This window comes from Silurus aristotelis (genome assembly GCF_946808225.1).
Source record: "Silurus aristotelis genome assembly, chromosome: 20".
Classification (NCBI taxonomy): Eukaryota; Metazoa; Chordata; class Actinopteri; order Siluriformes; family Siluridae; genus Silurus; species Silurus aristotelis.
In genome coordinates, this window is record NC_139593.1 from 11,924,024 (window position 1) to 11,948,192 (window position 24,169).

Sequence of the window (24,169 nt, forward strand, 5' to 3'; positions counted from 1 at the left end):
GACAAGTATTACTGGATTAAAGCTGTGGGCCACATCCTTTTTTCACATTTCATGATGGAATGGATTAAAATACAGAGACTACCATCCAAAAGGTTTTGTTTTTTAGTGTTTCTACCAAAGGAAAATAATAGTAATAATATACAACTCTATGTTCACAGAAGTATGTATGAGATTGTACAATTGAATTTATGGTTTAGAAAAAGAATACATTTACACGAAGGCAAACAAGACTCAAGAGTCCAGCCCAGTTAGATGCCTTAAATTCTCACTACTTAAGGAACTTTGTGTTTATATATATTGTTTTTTTAATGAGTAACTGCTAGAGGGGTAATAATGCTTAAAATATAGTAGATCTCATGTGGATACAAAGCCAATCTTAGTATGATTGTCAAAACTGCAGTAATTGAGTTTGTGATTTTGCATAATGCTTTAAATCGAGAATTATGTGAAAATGATGGAAATGATCAGGCCAAAAACTGGTCCCTGTGGAACACCACTGTAAAAGCAATAGATTTGTGTTTACTAATGACAAGAAAATGATGTCTGTTAGTGAGATCAGATCAGATAACCATGAACCCTGCTAAAAGACCTATTAGGCCATGCATTTGGCATTGAAAAAAAACTTTCAACGATGTATCTTTATTAATATCAGCAGCTAGGCAGCTTGACACATTGATAAGCACATGATTGATCTGTTCAGCAAAAAGGCATGAAGGTTTTGCTCTGTGCATTCCACTATCTCGCATTACTCTGTCACTCCTGTCTTGATCGCTCGATCATTTTCTAAAGAAGGAAGCAGGTCTGAAGGCTTAAGCATGCCATATTTGATTTCTCAAAATAAACCCTGGTATTTTAAAGTGATCTTTAAAACCAGTTTCTTTTTTTTTTTTTGCACTTCCTCACCTTGTTGTCATTTCCTTACAATAAGCCATGCATCACTGACTTATTTGTGAAGAAAAAGTACCACATTAAGGGCCTGTACAGAAGGTTATGGCAACTCTTTTGTTATGCGACTGTGATTTATTTTCTTCTTCTGAAAAAAAAAAAAAAAAGACATAAGACCAGAAAATAATTAGTTAATTATCGAGACCTAAATAAGCCACAAAAACTCAAACACATTAAAGAGATCGTGTGACCTCTCAGCACAAATCTGTCTCTTTCTATTCTAGTAATTGAAGCTGAAGAACTAAATACGATTTTCTTTTTTTTTTTCAGAGAGCACAACTATGCAAACGTGCACCGTATACTGTGCATTTTCCATTATAAATCCATTACTAAAATCTGTCTTTGTCCCTTAGCAGCCATTAGCAGACTTTCCTTTCCCTCTCTGTTGGTAGTTGCCTAATGCTGGCAGTGGGTCCTTGCCTCTGACTGGTGATTTATTGATGTAAGTTGGGATGCTATGAAGCTCACTTTGTGACAGCCCCAAAGCTTTTAAAATTGAGCACGTCATTGGGCTGATGAATTGCCTCCAGGTTGAGCTTGCCCAGTGCTTTGATACATCAACATAGTGCTTATAAGCGCCCCTGCGGTCCAAGAGCATCAACTGTGACAGAGGATAGATGAGCTCTGGACTCTCAGTCAGCTTTCTTCAAATCTAGATAGATTGTGTTAAATGTCAGAGCCAAACAATTGATTAGGCAAAAGGACGTGATAGTAATGGGACCTATTATTTGATCTTGCTCGATATTTTCCCAAGCAAATGCCTCCTAAGCAAATGCCTTGTTCAATTTGTCCAAGTTGTCACTTCAAGTTCCAGTGGTACTTTATATACCAGAGCTACATATATCAACATTAGATATATATATATACATTCCCCGTGTTTTATCTATTCTATCTCATTTCCCGTTGGCAAGAAGAAACCTGGCGCTTTTATTGCTTTAGCGTCGCAGTACTTTCAAATGGTAACTGGAACAATGTTAGCTGTTAATCTCTCCTGAAGTTTCACCCAACACCTGTTTGCTAGCCTGAGGGTGATAGATATACCTCCAGTGGAACCTACTATAATCGTAGAAGCCATTTATAATAATTTGTATCCAGTGATTAAATAGGCCAGAGCTAAGCTCAGTCTGTGCCTCCTCACTGCGTGACTAAAATTACAGTGCACCCAGAGCGTACCAAAGGGAGATGGAGTAGCATCAATCAGCGTAATAGGAAAAGAAACAGGCCTCCATCATTAATTGTGCCTGTGCATGTGGAAAGTCAATTAGAGCACTGGAAATTAGGTTGTGTGTAACGCAACATGGATGGGTCATGCTTGTTTTCATACTGTATGTCATGTACTTTAATATTTCGTCACATAGCTCAGCACCAAATTAGGCCAAGACAGAGTTATTGTACTTATTGGCAATAGTTAATGTAGAATCATTACATTCCTTTAACTTAAGCAAACTTTCTGACATTTACTTATGACACACAGGGTCCAAATCCAGTCCAAGTAATTAGAAGCTAATTTTATACAGAATAAAACATGGAGTATTTGGGTTGTGATGCAGTCTAATGTGAGCAGATAATGTTCCAATAACAGCATGTTTTATTCAACACAATTTGCCAGTGATTGCTGTTTACTAATTGCATTGTGACCATACAATTTTGTAGTTACAACAAGTCTGGGAAGGTTATATTGTATTTTGACAGCCTCTACTTTTTCCTCTAAAGAGCCCACCTTGTTTTCTTACTTGTGAGGTTAACTTTAAAAGAAACTACAGAAATAGAAAAACAATTAACCTATAAAAACACATTTCTGTAGAAATTAATATTAAAACAAGTGCATTCGGGTTGAAACATGTTTCTGTGTCTAAAGTGCTCCTATTATTCATATCTTGCCCTGTATTTGGCTTTACACCCAATGTAAGTTGGTAAATACAGCACACTATACACAATACAGCATTCCTAATGAAAAGTGGTAATGCATTACTGTACTTAAGTAGCTTTTTTCCATATCTGTACTTGATCTTAGTATTTCCACTTGGAAACAATTTTACTTTAACTTTAATACATTTCAAAGTCAAATATCGTACTTTTTACTCAACAATTTTTTTGTGAAATCAGTCGTTCCTTTTTATTAATGAGTGGATAAAAATTTTACTGGTCAAGCACGTAGCAAGCCACCAATCAGGGCAGAGCATGCTCTCTGTTTTAAACTTGTTTTGATTGCCGCTTGGTGGCATCTACTTATCAACAACATACAGTTCAGCATCAGTGTAACATCAAGCAGTACATTTTAAAAGGAATAAATGATGGCAGAAACTCCTGACTGTTTTGGGCTCATGATAATTTTAATATGCATCATTGAAAAACAGTTTCTCAACCTCAGCTACATCACTCAATTTAAGAACTGGTCACAACTAATGTGAACTAAACAGATGTGCACCTGACTGTTCATTTATTCCTGCCCACACATATATTTTTGCTGTATCTGCAATGTATTATAGCACGTTTTGTTGCCAAGTTCTGATAAAAGTTTGTCTGTTTATGATTCCAAATTCCAAGTGCCTTTTAATGAAGACACAACTTCAGAACAATGTTCTTGGCTAAATAGTTCGCTTTGTAATTATACCTTTGCTACATGCTGTTTAAAGCCATTGATTAAGCCTCTCTATTTCTATATTTACATAAGACATTTTAAAATGTCGCAAGTGCAAATAATTATTCTATTTAATTACATACTGTGTAAAAAGTAATTCTGTGATGCTGGTGCCCTGATTTATCTCTTTGCAAAAACTAGAAATCAAATGCCCTTCTTAGAGAACAGAGTGAGGCAGAAGTCATGGCTGTAAATCATAGTTGTCCCAGACAGAATCCAGAGCGGATGCTCGTCTCATCCATTAGAAATCCCTCAGAGAGCTTCTCACCAGAGACTCGTCCATTTCAGTCCATTTTTATTGTGTATTCATAGCTTAGCATGTCCACTTCAGGTCCTTTCAGGCTGAAAAATTATGTCTCCATGTTCAGGGCTTAAGGTCTTGAGTTAAAAAGAAAGAACTCGTTTCTTATTGGATTTAATGGATTAGCACTTTATATACTCAGTTTACACTAGGTTTATACATGAAGACACTATAGCACTGATACGACCAAGCAGACAGTAGGACAACTGCAAAGTCTATATAAATATGTTCATTCCTATAGGAACAGCTAAGACATCAAATACAAGAACCTGTGTTTTTGTGGAAATAGTGAGGATTTTAGTAAGACATTTAAATATTTTTTATAATATGTTTTTGGAAGGAGTCTCCATTGTTAGCACTTTGTAACAGTTAGCACTTTGTAACATGTCTTCAAGACTTTGCAGTTTAGCTTGTAATGGAACGTCAAGGCAGAGTCGTAGCATGAGCCATGTTTCTCATGATTGTTTCACGTTGTTAAATATAATTACAGTTTAATAAAATGTATGAAGAGACATCCTTTAGACATTGTTCAATTGGTGTGTGTGTGTGTGTGTGTGTGTGTGTGTGTGTGTGTGTGTGTGTGTGTGTGTGTGTGTGTGTGTGTGTGTGTGTGTGTGTGCGCTAAAGAAGCCTTGGGAGAGATGAGGAATTTCAGCAGAGCTCCAGGCAAACTTTTATTTTCCAGCAGTTTCTTTCAGTGTATTTTCAAAAACTTAAAGACAAACTGTCTTGACCCCCTCGTTGAAGGTCAAGATCATTCTGTGTGTGTGTGTGTGTGTGTGTGTGTGTGTGTGTGTGTGTGTGTGTGTGTGTGTGTGTGTGTGTGTGTGTGTGTGTCACTGTAGGTGGATAGTAAGCGCACTAATTTCTTCTCTCTTCAGATCACTACAGTCACCGAATGCACAATCAAAGGCATAAGTGGGCTGGTAGTAAAAAGACATTTGAAAAAAATGGTATCACAAGTTACCTGGTACAAACTGCCCCTTCTCTATCAACAGCTAAAGTTTGACCATACTAGAGCACTGCTGGAAAAATGACAAAGTTCTGGACAGTAACAGAGCCTCTGCATCTTTAATAGGCTTAATGGTGGCTTGATAGTGTTAATCATGTATTTAAAATGTATGTTTATTTGGGTAATGAAGGTATCAGAATCAGGATCAGAATCAGAAATAGCTTTATTTTCAGTATGTTTACACACACAAGGAATTTGACTTGGCGTCAGGAGCTTCCAGTGCAGGAGAAGTACAGACATAGTGTAACAGAATAGTAAACCAGACAGTTAAATAATGCAATATATACAGAGTAAAAAAAAGTTGTTAAATAAATGTACAGATGGTATTTACAAGTGAACAATAGACCGTTTGGATTCTATGTACAAATGTGACAGTTATTATAGACAGTGTGTAGTTATGAATATTTTAATTGTTAATGCTGAGTACAGCCTGCGGGAAAAAACTGTTTTTGTGCCTGGCTGTTCTGGTGGATGGAGCTCTGTAGCGCCGACCAGAAGGCAACAGTTCGAAGAGAGAGCAGGCTGGGTTTTTGGGGTCCAAAGTGATTTTCTTCACGATGAATGAGTAAAGATCTTGGAGATTAGGCAGTGGGGCACCAATAATCCTCTCAGCATTACTGACCATCCGCTGTAGCCTCCTGATGTCAGAGAGTTATCGATCTGCACAGGACAGACTCAAAAAGTTACCAATCTGATCAGCCATTACATTCAAACCACTGACAGGTGAGACGAAAAACACTGATTATGTCTATTAAATGGTTCCTTGTTACATTTATTTGGAAGCAAGTGATCAGTCATTTCATAAAAATGTGAGCATCCCAAATGGACCATAGAGCAATAAAAGAAGGTGTATGGTTGAGTGAATCATAGGGACAGCTGAAGTGAAGTGATGGCACCAGGATGCACTGTGGGAAGCTGGCAGGAGCAATGTCATACACTTGGCAATGTTCTGCTGGGAAACCTCTGCCTTTGGTTTGAAGTGGTGTACTTGAACTGCAACAATGTTTAGATATGTAGTACATGTTAAAGTATCCACATTGATAGCTATTGTAGGCGCTTCTGGTTATCGGCGTAGGCAGGGGACAACATGGATACATACAGCCATGTGATTCACTATATGGGAATGGCTTTAAATGCATAAGTGATCATTGGGCATCTATCACTCTGTCACTGGGTCACAAATTGTGTTCGATCCATATTTGGTAGATACTAACCCCTACATACCAGGAACACCCCAAAGACCTGCTGTTTTAAAGATGATCTGCCCCAGTTGTCTGGCCATTGTAAAGTCATTTAGAACCTTACATTTGCAAAACTTTCCTGCTTCACTAACTTTGGAATCTGACTGTCCTCTTGCTGCTTAATTTCTATCCATCCAGTTGACAGGTTTGTGTTATGAGTTAAACCATGTGTAATGTGTAAAGCTTACAGCTTTACAAGATCTTATACAGCAGTGGTCTCCAACCTTTTTTGCGCCACGGAACGGTTTAATGTCAGACAATATTTTAACAGACCGGCCTCTAAGGTGTGGGGTATAAGTTCAACAAAATAAAATTATACAACCGGCATAAAAACTGGTATTTTCTAAATATTATAATAATAAACGTGAATCCACTGTTGTTGTTTTTTTTTTTATTTTGCTCGCTTGGGGGTTTCAATTTAGCGGTAATGTATTATGTGTTAGTGGCCGGAGCAGCTTCTTTAAGAAAGTAGCGGATGGAGGTAGGACATGTGACTGAGGCCAAGCATCTTTACATGCATCAAGAGTAAATCATAGACAGATGTGGTGGAGAGAATCTGGTAATTTTCCAAAATAAAACATCGTTTAGAATCAGATAATAAATAAAATGGAAATAATGTCCGGGGGTTGGGGACCACTGACATACAGTACAAAATCTAACTTGTCATGTTTATAAATGAGGAGGTAAATAATATTCATTATAAATTGGTGCATGTATGTTTTTTTTTCTCATGTTGAATGCTCAGAGGTCAAAAAACAAAAACACAAAAAAACCCATAATTTTAAACCCTGGCTTGCCATCAGAGCACTCGATGTGATTTGAGTGCAGTGTTATTTCGACATGCCACAAAGAAGTGATATTATAAGGATGCTGGCTTTATTATAACCCAAACAGCAGAGCATTTATTTTACTGTGCATCACCTTTATTTCTTTTATAGCCATTTTTTTAAATGCCAGCTGTCCCATCTGGCTAAAGGATATATCTGCCTATTAATTAGAACAGCCTGGCTTTAATGATGTCCGCACAACTAACTGGAAGGTTTGTGCTTTATGGCACAAAATGCTGAGTGTCATATACCATCTCACACCACTGGTTCAAGATTTTCTGTTGCTATAATAAAAATCTAAATCACATGGGCTAATTGGATTTAATCAGAGAAAGTGCAGTGAACTGTATAAGAATCTAGCGTCACGTCGCTCTGGCCGAATGAAGCATGCAGAATTTAGAGATAGTATTTTAACGACTAATGCTTTTTTCTTTCTCTCTTTTTCTCGCTCCCTTTCCCTCTTCTCAGCTGTACAGCTCGTTTGACTTTGGACGGAAGTGGCATCTCGTTCACGAGCGAGTAACCCCCAACCGCTTCTACTGGTAGGTTACACACCTCATGGCGCATTTCAGAGTGCACTATCATGCTCAGGTTATTGCAAACACCATCTCAGACGAGCGATTCTCACAAAGCGTAAACAAATTGTAGGGCATGGTGCAAACTGCCAGATTGGTTGCAGTATTATTGTTAAAGGTTTGGCATGTTGGGTTTGCAAAATAGCTTGTTTGGTGGTTTTCGTGTCAAAAGCAATGGAAAAATCAAATAAATCAAAGTAATTTTTTCACTCTGAATGTATAGATTGGTTGTGTAAAGAGGCACACATGGCATGAATTTCTGCCCCACGTAGCCTAAATCCCATCAAAAATGGTTTATCATTTACTCTCATGCTTATTTCCTGACTGACAAGTGTACCGTCATCTCAAATGAATAATGGGAAATTTTAACGTCTATATTATGCGGTGACTTATTTCTCGGCGTGTATTTAAAACTCATTTCATTAAGTAGCTGCAGCTTAAATGCATTTTATCATTTGCTTTATTTTCATATGATTGAGGGCAGCAGTATAACAGTTACATTTAATGACAACTCACACATTGTACATGCATCAAGGGAAAACTGTAGATAAGACACAAGGTAAACATGGCCTTTTGTACACTCGAAACCTGTACATTTGCTTGTTCATGTAATTGCTCAATTAACTAATTATGGGGCAGTGGGTGGTGTTCTCAGGGGCTTTCACTGGAACACTGTTTTTGGTGGCAGATGGTCTTTTTTTTATTTATTTTTTTATGAACTGCTGACTACCTTGGGATTTTTTTCTTGAGACACAACAGACGATACTGAGACTAAACAAAAACATCCAATGAGTGATGCAAACATCTTTTTGTTGTTGAAATTTAAGCTTTTAGTTTGTCTTGACACGATTGAACACTATGCAACCATGCTGAGCAGAAAAGCACCTCAGAATTGACTAGCTCTGGGAGGAAATAGTATAGATGTAATAAAAATATAGCATCCCACCAAGCTAGCTTTGATTATTTTGGATTAATCTTTGATTATGGATCATTCAGTTTTATTCATTACTTTAGTCTGTTCTTGTGGTAAAACTTTGTTTTCTTGTAAACTAAATAAAATGGGTCAATTTGACCTAAACAGAGCATTGCAGGGCGGAGTAATCATATTAGAGAGATAGCATTTATAGAGGTCACACATACAAGCACATACACACAGCATTTTGTCCAGTTGGCAGAGTAAATCCCACCATCTCCAACTGACTAAAGGTCAACGATGAAGGATTGAGCCACTAGCACCATCATGGGAATCGTTTTCGAAGTGTTTTCAACAACCACACACACAAACATAAAACCGGTATTATTTTCATTTACACTACCACGGAAACATAGGCACCATCGTTCGCGTTTCCAATTAAACTATTTTTTCACTTCTTTTATATACACACACTCACACGCACACACACACACACACATATATATGCGCAGTGCTCAGAAATGAAAGCCCCTTTTGCTGTAGTGATAAACAACAGCGCAATTCCATTTTCCCGTCATGAGACATTTGGGGAAATGGCAGCGCATAACGGGGAGCAGTCTGCTTTTATTGCCACTGCAGATATAGAGCTAAAATAAGATGTCTATTACTGAGAGTGTGTTTCTGACCCCTTTAAGGTAACTCCTTTTCTTTTTTGTTTTTTATGAATGGTGTTGTTCTGCTGCAGGTCTGTAAGTGGCCTGGATAAGGAAGCTGATCTGGTGCACATGGAGGCGTACACCTCTGATGGACGTAAGTCATTTTCTATTTTTTCTGTTCGGATTGTCAGTCATTACACGATTTCATTTTTTTCAGTACTACTGCAGTTTTTCTTTCCTTTTTTTGCCCGGGTTTGTTTATTTACCCTTTCTCATCGATACCTGCTACTTTAAATCATGCAAAATTCATAAAAGAAAGAAGAATTCATTGCATTTTTACACAAACACACACACACACACACACACACACACACACACACACACATTTCTGACTTTCTGTAAGATTAGATCGTAAAAATGTTAAGTAAACATTTGATTCTGGTCAGGGTCACTACATCCAGAGCCTGTCCACAAAACACCTCGATAAGGATACTAGTCCATCATCGACAATCATGAACACGTACACTTTTTTACCTAGAAAGCAATTTAAAGTAGTCAAACCATCTGATAGCATGTTTGTGTGAGATGTGAAACCAGATGTGAGCAGAAAATAGAAAACTCTTCAGACAGTAAACCAAGGTCAGAAATCAAATAATAGGTGGCTAAATAGTAAGTCTGCATGTTCGTGTAGATGAGGACTGCAAAGAAGTTCAATCAGTAATCAGTATTTCTTTATAACGGTTGGCTGGATCTAAATTTAGCTGTTCCTGTTCAAAATAACCTATGCATTCGAAAATAAATTATTAAAATACATTTCATCTAGTCCATCTCGACCATATTATTTTTTCTTTTATTAGAGTTATTGGTGGTATACGAATAAGCAACCAGGAATTCAAATGCATTCAATTTTAAATGATCTGTGACCACTATTTAATCAATTAATCACTTACACTCACACGTCTATCATGCATCAGTTAGGAGTCTTACCTTCATATTAATCAGTTTACCTCATAACTGTCAGTCATCACATCAGCCATGTTCTAATTAATAATAGACCTATGATATTAAGATGCATTTAATATAAAGATGAAATATAGATAAATCTTTAGAGAAATTAGAGTTTAGAATAATTTAGAGGCATAATAAAATGATGGAATGTTTGAAGACTGATTATAATGCCCTAAAATCTTAAAAATAAATAAATACAGTTGGGAATACTTATATAGTATGAGGGTGAGAACTTCCTTTGAGACTTGTGAAGCTAGTCTGCCACTACCTGCCAAAACTTTCAGATTCACAACACTGGCTGGTGTCTGTATGATTGACAGGTGAGACAGAGTATGGGCATTACTCCCTGTAGGTAGGACAGGTGTAGATAACAAAATTATCTGAATGTTAAGACAAATGTTTTCCCATTAAGGAAACATTAAGAACAGAATAACTAATCAGATTATAGCATTTTGATTATAAACTACCCTTTTAAGTATGACACTTATGGCCAGCTTTTACTTCATGTCAAATTCAGAGTAATTACAATAATTAATATGTATAAGAATAGTCATACCTGCTTTTATCCATAGCCTACAGACTTTTTATATATTTTCTTTTTTGGTACAGTGGCTTTCTTCTCACTTCTATGGAAATAAAACATATCAGGAAACCTCATTGATTATTTTATTCCTATTTCTTTTTAAGCCTTATTCTTTTTACAAGACAGCTTCCAAAACATATCTATTTCTACAGTATCTCACAAAAGTGAGTTTACCCATCACATTTCAGTAATCATTTTAATATATCTTCTCAAGGGACAATACTAAAGAAATGAAACTCAGATATGTTTTAGAGAAGAGTAGTCAATTGGGCAGTATTTAAAAATAACTCACAGCCGTTATTGTCAAAATTGCTGTGGGGCATCTTCAAGCGGAAGTTGGAGAAGCACCAAGTGTATAACATCCAGCAGCTCTGTGATGTCATTATGGAGGAATGGAAGAGGATCCCAGCAACAACCTGTGCAGCTCTGGTGAATTCCATGTCCAGGAGGATTAAAGCAGTGCTACATAACAGTGGCACTCACACAAAATATTGACACTTTGGACACAGTTTTGACATGTTCCACTTAGAGTTTACTCACTTTTGTTGCCATTTAAATGGCAATAACAGCTATATGAGTTATTTTGAAGTATAGTAAATCTGTACTGCTATACAAGCTGCACATTGACTACTCTAAAACATATCCAAGTTATATTTCTATAGTATTATCCCTTAAAAAGATATACTAAAATGGTTGTCGAAATGTGAGGGATGTACTCTTTGTACATACAGGATGTACATACTGTGTGTGTGTGTGTGTGTGTGTGTGTGTGTGTGTGTGTGTGTGTGTGTGTGTTTGTGTGTATATATATATATATATATATATATATATATATATATATATATATATATATATATATATATATATATATATATATATATACACATTTTTTTTTTTTTTTTTTTTCTCCAGGTGATAGATTTGTGCATTTCTGCCCATTCTGTCTGGGCTTCTATCTGTCTATATTTTTCTTTAATATTTATTCCATAATGTCTACAGTGATGCTGTTTCCCTCCACTCTCTCTTCTGCATCTCCTTTTGTTATTTTTTTATGCCATTTTACTCCCTTCTCACTAAACTATCGTGCAGCTGACATTTTCTTCGACTAGTAGACTTTCACATCAACCATGTAAAATCTTTCCCACCTATTTCTCTCTCTCTCATGTGTCTCACACCCTTCCTTCAATCCCTTGCTCACAGTGTGAAGAAAAACGGAAGCCGATCCCTTTTTCCAATTACTGACGAAAATCTGACTCTCACCCTGACAGTCAGTAAGCCGATGGATATATTTCAAGGCTGGGGAGGGTTAAAGCCGAATGCAGAGGCTGCTGGACTGGATTATCTTAAAGATAAACACAGAGCATGATAACTGATTAATACCAGCCTCAGTCTGGTGTGTTTAATGTCAACCTCATAGCAATTCATAACTCTGAATGTCAGTTAGTCAAGCTATATTTTAGACTGCCTGTCGAGGTGTGGAATAAGCCAACGGAGAGAGATTAAACAAAAGACGGGGGTTCTTCTTAGCTTGTAAGTGGCTCTTTTTTAAACCTACTGTGAATTTAGTGTAGAAGTAAGTTCAGAGGTCAGCATTAATTAGCAGAAAGGCCAAATGCAGGTCACCGAAGTGTCTCGGAATCTCAGCTGTGATTCCATTTGCTTCAAGGGAGTTTTGACAAATGACAGAAAAATAACTTGGATATCAATCAAACCAAAAAGTGGATATGATTAACATACAATGGATCTGCCACTTTTCCTGTGTTTATGTTGAAAAAACGTCAATTGCCTATAAAATTACCTGCCACGTGCACACCGAACATGATTTGTGTTTTGTGACAGACACAATACTCTCTAAAAAGCCATGTTCGCTGAGCAGGCAGGGGAAAATGGGCAAAAAAGAAAAAAATTCTCGTAAGCAGCTGAAAGTTGAAACTTACATTTGTCTAGGAGAATAAAAAAACTATTATATAGTGTTTACTGTGGAGTAAAAGCAGCACAGAAGGACAAAAAATATGGTGTCAATCCATGATGAGTGAGGTCAAAAGAAAATGGTTTGACACAAGTACTGAGTCAAAGAAAAATCTATTAATGCTAATCAACAGTGCTACCGGGAAGGCCAAACAATCACTATTTATTTATTTATTTGTTTGTTTGTTTGTTGACTGTATGGCTATTGGCAGGGCAAAACATAATGACATATTTTGAAACTAAATTTTATAATGATCTCTAAATATATATTTATTCCTAAGGGCATCAGGGCTAACTGTTCCAACAATATCAATCCTGCTATTTGCTTTGGCTTACAATTACCTTCAACACAACCAACAAATACTTCCAAGGTTAAACTTTCCAAGGTTAAAAGTGTCTCTCTAATGCACCTGCAGTTCCACAATTATTGTTATGTACTTTATTAGATAAGAGTTATACTGTTTCATGGAACTGATCTTTGTAATACACATATTATATTTGAATAATTTTCTTTTACCGTCTCCTTCGCACCCATGCAGGAAATCTGCTGTATGTAAATTCTACTCGGAATACTTTATTGTGTAAATTTGGTTATTTTTTTTATTTAATTTTCTTATTTAACACAGTCAGTAGAAGCCAGTGGCGGGCCGTGCATTTGGTACCTGGATCTTCAGTGGGGACTTACCTGACTTAATCCACCTCTTAATACCACAATGTGCATCACGTTGCAATTATAGAAACCATCAATACAATACAAAAACCTAAATAGAGAGAGACACAAATATACCATTTTACTACAGCAAGAAACCCAGTTAATAAAACTCCAAACCTCTACAATACAACCACAACTGTGCCACCTACATCACCCGGAGCAGTTCGGAATCAACATTTGTCTAATAACATGACAAAAACATAAAAAATAAAATAAAATACAACCTACTTTCCAGAGATGCATACCAATAATTTTTACCGCTACTCAGAGGCTGTAATCCAGTGGTACCGCTGATATTTACTGGTCTGGAAGTGTCAAACAAACCATTTCCCAGGCTGAGACAAGTTTGCTAGCTTCGGGGTTGTGCGACCTCCTCTCCTCTAGCTTTTCTGGAAAATAAATTTTTAAGTATGTCTAAGACCAAATACATTTCTCTTCCTCCTTAGGCTTAAAAAAAGTCTAACTGTCTGGAAGCAGTGCAGCAAAGGGAAACGCTACGAAATGAAGCGAATAAACTGTTGATAATAAATTAATACAATTTCATGGAACAAATATTAGAATTTAGGTTGTAAAAGGCTTTGCTGGCCCTGACCGCCCGCCACTGATAGATGCATTACACTACATACTGTGTATTGTGTTTACTGTATGTATGTACTGACAGGTCATGTGAGCACCTTTTCTAGAATCCGGTCTTGAATTATTTTGACTGTACATCTCAGGTTGTCATCTAGTTGAAACTTACAGACATAATCTATTAGTTTGGTGCACGACCTCTGTTTTCTACATTACTGTGAATATGGTGTAGTGACGGGTCGTGATTTTGAACGAGTCTTTATTGTGATTTAAAAGAATGAGATTCGTTCATTTTCTACTGAACACGCATGAGTAATGCATCGCTGTAGGTTATGTACAGGAAACAAAAACATCTCATAAGTCCTCTGGTCCGAGTTGTTCGTTCTTTTGTTGACTCCCATAGACGCTACACAATGCAATAGATCAGTTTTTTTTTTTTTGTCCGAATCTTGGCATTATTATTACAAAATGTATGTATTGTGATATTTTCATATTCATATTATTGGATCTATAGTCAACATTCATGTATGTAGACGTGTTGGGATCTGCTTATTAAAAATTTAATATTTTGTTTTATTTTTGTTCATAAAAACTAAATGAACTAAATAATTTGCAAAGAGATTAGTATATTTTGATCTAATTTATTAAACCAGGAACTAAGTCATTATAATGATCCGATCTTCCCATCACTAATATGGTGTTCTTGTGGAAGCCTTATTTTCTCCAGACATAAACAAAATTACATTTATGACTACTTTCTGAATACAGCAGGAGTTTATTGATGTGAAAGAAGTGTAGATGGGTTTGGTGTTGGTGGACTAGATCTACTATGCTGCTTCTTCTGAGAAAGTCTGGACAGAATTTCAACTTGACTAAATGAGACATTATTGCCAGAGGACTATGTTTGTTTTATCTTTTGCTTCTATAGAGTTCTGATTTCTCTAAATGTTTATGTGCACATTTTCCAAGAACATGTTTGTGCTCTTTTTTTTTTTTTTTTACAAAATAGGTGTAGGAATAATAAATTTTACGTAACTCTGCTTTCTTTCCTCTTACTTACTATCAATAGTCTAAGAGGATGTGTTTTAAGTTTTATTTGTCATATGTACAGATGTCAGTGACAGTTTGTACAATGAAAATCTTAAGTGAGGCTACAGGCAAGCTACAGCAAAAATGTTATATTAAACATTCAACAATATCAAACTGTAAATATTTAAATATTTATACAATACTGTACATGCGCTTAACTCTCCTAAAGTGCTAAGCATTTGACATTATAAAATCATATTCTCATGCTTTACATGTTCTGCATATATAAATTATGTAAATGAAATGTGAAGCTACATTGAATGCATTTGATCTTTTTATGGTTTGACAGTTGATCTATATCTATCTATCTATCTATCTATCTATCTATCTATCTATCTATCTATCTATCTATCTATCTATCTATCTATCTATCTATCTCTCTCTCTCTCTCTCTCTCTCTCTCTCTCTCTCTCTCTCTCTCCCTCTCTCTCTCTCTCTCTCTATATATATATATATATATATATATATATATATATATATATATATATATATATATATATATATATATATATATACCTCCCAACTGGGAGGTGTATGTCATTATATTATGTATTTATAACCTATTTTAAATACAGCATTCATTTCATTTCTTTTTGTTCAACAGAGTGTCAGTACATGACGTGCCGGGCTCAGGCTTGCTATGAATCAAGCAGGACGTTCCCATTCCCCGGCTACATCGAGCCGAACTCGCTGGTGGTTCAGGATGAATACATCGTCATTCAGGTGTGAATTAGGGAGTGCATGGTGCCATATTGTACTTGTAAGCATGACACATAGCCACGGATGCATATCCATTTATCCTCCTTTAGAATCGACCATATGGTGTGAGCCATATCTAATCAAAATCCAGTGTTCAGATTTTAGATACTTTAGTGCACTAGTGCATTGAAGATGACAGTGCGGTTCATTATCGCTTAAAAAGGATGCACAGAAATATAGCCGCTGTGGTAATGAAGTTCTCCTTGAGATATAAAGTGTGCTGATTATCACATAAAAAGCTCAGAGTTTATTTAAATAGATGCAATGATAAAAACACATGATCATTATTTTGTCTTGACTACACACAGTTAAATCCACATTTAATCCATTATGGTACTCAAGTTTTAAAAAGCTGACTTGTTTGTTCTTAATGTAATTATTGATCGATCTTTGAGAAGAAATGCTATTTAATGCACAGCACACTGTCTAATATCCTTGATATTTGAATTTTTATAGTCAATATGCAACGTTTGATTCAGGTAATGGACGTCAGACTGTTATAATTCAAATTCCTATTGAAGTACACAGTGCTTTGGCTTTTTGCAGAGAATATTTGTGCGTGCGTTTCATGGCTGACCTGTGCACCGAATTGATCTTCATTTTGTGCCATCGTGGATCTGAATTTAAAAGTACTATAATGCAATTTTCTGCAGTTTTAATTTCCTATTTTTTTTGCCCAAGTATGATTTAGTGTGACATTGGACATTGTGGCAAAGGAGCTTGTGGGCTATTTAAAGCCGCATTACGCTGGAAAAATGTTACCCCATGTTTTTTATAAAGCCTCCTTTGCAGTCTAATCTTTTAACCTTATTATTCCTTGGCAGGGACTTGAATAGTGTGCAAAGTTTCAGTTAATTCTCAGGTAGTTTTGCCATTCTGAGCTAAATGCATGACTTTTGTGTTCTGAGCCACAGCATAATAATGCGGAAGATACTGTCCTACTGGTCAGAAGGATGTAAGGTCAAATCTCAGAGCTGCCAGAAAACCACTATCTTCAGTTTTCAGAGTAGAGCTATTAACCATAAACAGCACAGCTAGGATTTTTCTCCTAAACTGTATACAATTTACTTTATCTAACCATTAGGAGGACATTTTGGAAATGTAACACTGTACCGTATTTTCCAGACTATAAGCCGCTACTTTTTTCCCACGTTTTGAACCCCACAGCTTAAACAACGAAGCGGCTAATTTAAGGATTTTCCTGGGTTTTTCCCATAACATTAGACCAATGAAATTGCGGAACGGGTTCAGGTGAACCAATGAAACTCTTTATATTAAATCAGATGCGCTCCCACTGAATCAGGCCGCACCACATCATAAATATGGATGATGTTCCTCTGACGTTTGACCTGCCGCTCACTCGGACTGTCTACAGGAAATGCGAATCATTCGTCACGCTGAAAACAACCGGGCATGAAAAAAACGCACTTCACCTGTGTTCTGAGCTGCACGGCATCGGGAGAAAAGATTCACCGATGGTGATTTTTAAACGCACGACGATGCCAAAAGATAAACTCTCGAGAGAAATTGTTGTGAAAGGAAGGAGGAAGACAGTGAACAATGACTTTCTTGGAAGGCTACTGTTTAGATACAAGCCGTGTAACAGACACTGTCTTTAATTAAAACTTGTGTAAAGTTCATTAGTTTCAATGTAGACACCTGCGGCTTATAGACAGGTGCAGCGTATTTATGTTCAAAATAAAAATCTTTGTCAAATTCAGTGCGTGTGGCTTATATTTGGGTGTGCTTAATAGTCCAGAAATTACGGTAACCTTTTTTCTCTTTTTGCTTCACTTTGCCAGGGTGATCTTTGGTGAAAACAAGCTATGTTGCTCTTTTGCATAATGCAGTTCACAAGGTTTTTGTTTGCTTGATATTGTTTTTGAGCAAGAAGCAATATTAAAGTCTCCATAAGTGTCTTCAAACTAACTTGCAGCATTATTTTATATGTTGGCATCATTTCCACTGAAACAGGAAGTTAGGATTGAGCAAAGAAAGTCTCCTCCCCCTTCTTAAATAGCCATTAAGGTTTAACCTGTCTCATACCTTGGGCTAAACTGTGCTTGACAGTTTGTGCCATTGATGATGGGGCAGAACACATATGTAACACATGGTTAATTTTGAATGCATATATCTTCTAAATGCAAATGTTGCCATTATTTTGAAGCACAGTACCTTATAGATAACCTCGAGGCTAACATATTTCTACTAAAATCCACACAACATACATTTTGATTTCGTGGGAACCAATTCCAGCAGTCCTTAAGCAGATAATTGCTTGTTCAGTTTATCCTTCAAACTGTTGAGTCATACTTGTTTTAAGTGTATAAATATGTTTGTAACCTTTCAACGTACGTCATCGAAACTCCAAACATGGCCCTTTGTTCTCTCACTAAAAGCTCTTAAAGGTTAAATAACCATAATTTTAACGTCAAGGTAAAGCCAGCTCATCTCTGGCTGGAATTTGGACTTTAATTGAAATAATTAAAGAGGCTCAGAGGGCTGTAATGGGTTGCAGTGCTGACACAGCACTGAACTAGCTATTGTCCGTATTATTTATTTAAAAAAAAAATTCTCGTGTCACAAAAACAACACGATTTAGTCTTCTCTCTGTGATACTGTAGTGCAAAGTGGACTAACAAGCAACATGTGACTGCATTTGGGTATGCCCCTTAACGAGAGGAAGGCCCGAGGCATTGCTCAGTCGAGCTAAAGATTTCTCCTGACAACGAATAATGAGCCTATCGATTGTTCTACACGATATTTACCAAGAACTTTGACAGGTTCAAGGCTCCTCTATACAGATCGTTCTGGAAACAGCTTACGTTCAGGAAACTGAATAGACTCTTGAATTGAAGTGTTGGGAAAGGTATCAGTACTTGTTTGTATCAAAAGCTGTACTTTTGTATTTCACTGTAGTTGTCCAGTAAAATGCATAGACATGCTAAATGAACAATACACAAAAATACAGGTTAAAAATGGATGGATGGATGGATGGATGGATGGATGGATGGATGGATGGATGGATAGATAGCTAATTTCTAGACTTCAATAAAGACTACTATTAAACATAGATGGATTTTTAGCATATATGGATTACACAATAAGAACTATAATATTATTTAGAAACTCAGTATTTTTACTGCCATATTAGTTAAACCATACTGAAAATATGAATCAAAATGGACAGGGTACAATTTTGAAAATATAAATTTTTACAAGATGTGTTTTTGTACAATAGTTTATGCATTGCAGGAAAATGCACAATGCTGTTTTCTCACCAGGGGACCCGTGTTAAATTGGGGGAAAAAACTACTTCAACATTGTAGGTTTGTCAACAATGCTTAGAAACATTACTCAGAAAATTAAATAACGCTCCTTTATGTGGCTTAAGTTGCAACTCATTGCACAATAATACTTTTCCTGAAGGGTGCCAACAATTCTACACGCACGATAATGTTGGAAACAGAGCATTTGCCAATATATTGGAGACAGATTATTTATTTTTTATTTTTTTTGAGGAGAGACCTGGGTGTGTTACCAATGGTTTTCTTGGTGACTGTGGTCTTATCTCTTTTGAGATCATTAACAGGCTCCTCCTATGTAATTGTATTTTGCATGGAGCTCCAGAGAGAGGGGGAGTGACTTATCCTGTATTTCTTCTATTTTTGAAATATCGCACCAACAGTGGGCTCTTTCTCACACAGCTTCTTACTGATGGTCTTGTATCCATTCCAGCCTTGTGCAGGTCTACAATCTTGTCCCAGACTTCTTTTGACAGCTCTTGGTCTTGCTCATGGGGGAGAAGTTTGAGTGAAAGAGGTTGATTCTGTGATGGGTGTCTTTTATACACAAGTTTATATTAAGAGCAAATTAAAGGGACAGGTCTAATTTGGGTTTGTGGGATTTAGAATTCTTGTTTGTTGGTAGGGGATCAGACACTTATTTCACTTGATCAAATACAAATTAATGTATATATAATATTAATTTATAAAAAAAAAATCTGGATTTTTTATATTATTTGTATTTCTGTTAAAATTAACCGACCATTTTTATTTTCCACACTGTACATTTCTATAGTACCATGGTGTCACAGATATAAAACATATACAGTATGGCAGTGTGTATGCATTATTGTATGCTTCAGTGAATAGCATAATTTATTTGCCTTGTTTATTTTCACCACCACAGGTTACCATGTCTGGGAGAGCCTCTTATTATGTGTCTTACCAAAGGGGACCTTTCGTGCGCATCAAAATACCTAAATACTCCCTTCCAAAAGTAAGACAAAAAAATTCTTTCAATTGAAATATATAAATGCATAATCACTTTTTCCCATGTTGAATCTATTTTTTTAATCCAGCTTTAGGAAAACTGGTGTCCTGATTGTTTGTGTGTGTGTGTGTGTGTGAGTGTGTGTATACACATCTGTGTGCATGCATGTCTTTATAAAAGTTGTTGCATCCGTTTGTGCAAAAGCTTTCTTCCTAATGCTTTCATCATCAGGCACAAAATTGTCTTTTCTTTGTTGTTGTAAGTCTCTGGGTTTCTCCTGGTCAGTTGGGTGTCCATTAGAACACATGCTAGACAAAGCTTTTATATGAATTAACTGGAATCCTATAGAGAATGCCTGCAGAGAGCTAGCAGGATTCCCGGCTAATGATCTGTCTCTTCATTTAACTCCCACTGTCTTTCTCACTCCTGCCATGCAGGACATGCACATCCTGAGCACAGATCAAGGTCAGGTTTTTGCCGCTGTGCAAGAGTGGAACCAGAACGACACGTACAACCTGTACATCTCGGATCCGAATGGTGTTTACTTTACTCTGGCTTTGGAAAATGTCAAGACCACCCGAGGTCTTGGGGGCAACAGTATGATAGACCTGTATGAGGTAGGTGTACCTCATTAACTGGATTGTATGGCTTGAATTTTTATATGTTTATCTGGGAATGTGGGTCTGTTTGTCCAAATCCCATGCTGGGCCTTGAGTAAGACCCCTAACCTTCAACGATTTGCAGGTCATTATATGTTTCTCAATGTTGTATTGTGTCTACATTCCCTTCCCCTTTCATGTTAATATATATACATGTATATATATATATATATATATATATATATATATATATATATATATATATATATATATATATATATATATATATATATATATATATATATACATACACGTGTGTAATCAGTCCAACGGAAAAACATGACATCACCGGCAGGGTGACGTCACGACCAGGAAGCTATAAAAAGCACATGCTGTGGAGAAGGCACTAGCAGGGACGCAGAGAGTGTGGCACTGAGATGCAGCTTCCCTCGGAGAACCAGGGTTACATATGTAGCCTCAAAATGTTCCACTTCAGGAACTCGAGCTGCGTTTAAAATGTGTACAATAAAAAAAGTTAAAAGTGGGCACAGCTAGGTCGAAAGAAAGGGGGGCCAGAAGTGGCACTAATGTTAAGGCTATAGGACCTGACAAAGGTCAGTGGGGTAGACCAGCCCGCAGCATTGCAAATGTCTGAGAAATAAGAGAGACTGCAGATGAAAAGGCCTTAGAAGCTGCCACACTGGGTTGAGTAAACTCTGACCCCAAAAGGAGTGGGGAGACCAGAGGACTCATAAGAGCAGCGGATAGCATCCACAATCCACCTGCTGAGGAGCTTATCCTCAGACCCTTTTAATAAGGACTGTAGCAGACAAACAGCTGGTCCGAATTTCTCCACAAGACAGTTCTGTAGATGTAGGTGTGCTTGCACCGGACACACCTGGTTAAGCTTCTCCTTGTCGGGGGCCTAAAAAAGAATGCCTGGAGCACGATTGATCGTCGGACAGCCGAGGGAACCCTGGGGACATACCTTAAGGGGTAGAGAAAGGCAGTGGCCATGCCTGGGGTGAACTCCAGACAGAAGGGGCTCATGGAAAAAGGCATTGGCCATGCCTGGGGTGAACTCCAGACAGGAGTAGCTCACGAAAAGGGCGTGAAGGTCCCTAAATCTCTTTAGAGACGAGATGTCCAATATAAAAACAGTTTCGACTGTTACAAATATATATTAGATATTGAGCTTGGAAACAGCACAGATTACTACCTCCAAAAGCTTCTCAAACAGGACTGGCATGTCCATGGGTTCATCCAACATCCCTCAAGCCCCATCTAAGAGAAAAGATAAAGAAACCACTTTCGAACCCTGTGAGAAGGTGCCGGATCTGGCAGGTGAGGAAGGAGAAAGAGACAATGCTGTCTCCATTCCTTTTGCCAGGTCCATTTGTGTATTCCATAACCTCAAACGGCATGACCAAGGTGAAGCGGGGCCAGAACTTTGAGGAATGCTAGGAAAAGGAGTGTACGTAGTGACAGCACATAAACTGTGTGTATCCCAGTGGCGTGCCATGCATTTGGTACCTGGGCCTTCAGTGGCAAATACCTCTACTATCACGTCGCAATTATAGAAACCATCAATACTATACAAAAACACAATATAACAATGGGTGGCATTAGATAGAGAGAGAGGCATTTCGCGTATTAAGGGTGAAGCAAGAAACCCAGCTGACAACTCCAAACCTCTACACTACCACCACAACTGTGACACGTACATCAACTGGAGCAGTTCAGAATCAATATTTGTCTAATAACATGACAAAAACATAAAAAAACCAAATAATAAAATACATCATACTTGCCATAGATGCATACTCATAATGCATATTCACAATTTCCAATGCTCCTCAGAGGCAGAAGTCCGCCTTGAAAATGTATTTTTAAATATGCTTGAGAACAAATTAATTTCTCCTCCTCCGTCAGCCATTGTGGGCATTAAAAAAGTCTAACTCAGATGCATTAACGTGCAGATCAGTAAAGAAGTGTTTTTCTAGTTGAACTTCTAGTCTGTAACAGTTTCCCTCTGACTAAGCAATGAGGGGACGGAAAAATGCTATTGTGACGTTATTGTGAGGCGAATTTGAAATTTGATTTGTTAAAGAAACAGTACTATTGCTTATATAGTTTAAGGTACATTAGCCAGCACTACTGATTCTGACGGCCCTGGGCAGATTAAATTGACATGGCAGCACATAGAGGCTGAAATCTGATTAAACAAATAATCTAACATCCACATACACGAAGCAGTGGAGCCAAGAGAAACTCTACAAAATGACTGTTGGGAATAAATTATTACAATTTTATGGAACAAATATTGGAATTTAGGATGTAAATGTAGGTCAGTGCTTCTGATAGTGTTTAGGCCGGCAGAGAAGGCCAGAGTAACGGCCCACCACTGGGTTATCCCCCCCCATGATAAAGCATTAAGAACATAAAACAAGATTTTTTTTCTTTTTTACCAACTTACCAATACTTACCTGTGGCAAAAAAACAGACACGAGCGCTTCCTGAACAAACAGTAGCTAGCACCGTCTCCACGGCATGTGCTTTGTATAGCTTCCTGGTTGTGACGTCACACCGCTGCGCTTTTCAGTTGGACTAATTACACATGTGGTTCAGAGCGTAGTCACACAGAGGCGTTTCCAAAGCGCCATTAACGCAGCACGAGTTCCTGAAGGGGAAACTGTGATCTCTATTACTATGGTGTAGTTGTTGAAGACAAACAGGCTGGTTTGAGTATTTCAAGAAATGCTGATCTACAGGGATTTTCACACACAACAGAGTCCCCTAGAGGTTTTAGAGAATGAGAACAGGGGAAAAAAAACACTTTCAGTGAGTGGTAGCTCAGTGGGTGGAAATGACTTGCTGAAAAGTGAGAACAGAGAGGAATGACCATGGTCCTTTAGGGCAACCAGAAGGCCATGGTAGCCCAAAAAATCACTCTTTAACCATTGTGAGCTGAAAAGAACACACAAGGTAATAGTTTTCCAATTTTTTTATTGCTTTTCTGTTCACCATGGGTTACAGTTTCCTCCTTGTCAGCTAATGCAGGTCTAACAACTTCAAATACCAACCTAGCATTCTATTTGTCATCAATGGTTCAGCATGCTATGCAGTCTGAGATGCTTTTCTGGTGACCAGGGTTCTAACGAGTAGTTAATTAAGCCTTTTGCTTGTCTCAAATCAGTGTCAGTCATTTTTCTCTGATCTCTAACATAAACAAACCATTTCTGGGAATAGACCTTCTCCTTACTAGATAGCATTTTTTTTTTGTTTGTTCGTTTTTCATACTGTTTTGTGTAAGCTGTAAAGAAAATCCCAAGAGATCAGCAGGAGAATCACAGAGATTCCCCCAGTTTCATATTCTGTGGGAACATTATCTCTTGAAATGTATATAATTATTTTTTTCAATTGCTCTGCTGCCACATAATTGGCTGGTGCATAAATCTAATTTTTACGGCAATAAATAAATATTTACCAAAG

At 37.2% G+C, this 24,169-nt stretch overlaps 1 protein-coding gene across 1 annotated transcript in view; it reads left to right on the plus strand.

Annotated features, from left to right (window-relative positions):
* The window catches only part of sorcs3a (sortilin related VPS10 domain containing receptor 3a), a 260,536-nt gene that overhangs the window by 172,749 nt on the left and 63,618 nt on the right, over positions 1-24,169 (plus strand). Inside the window, exons 5-9 of the mRNA XM_083523063.1 lie at positions 7,436-7,509; positions 9,201-9,265; positions 15,649-15,767; positions 19,995-20,084; positions 20,516-20,695. Of these exons, the coding sequence (XP_083379189.1) occupies positions 7,436-7,509; positions 9,201-9,265; positions 15,649-15,767; positions 19,995-20,084; positions 20,516-20,695 (528 nt within the window). The remainder of the gene's footprint in view (positions 1-7,435; positions 7,510-9,200; positions 9,266-15,648; positions 15,768-19,994; positions 20,085-20,515; positions 20,696-24,169) is intronic.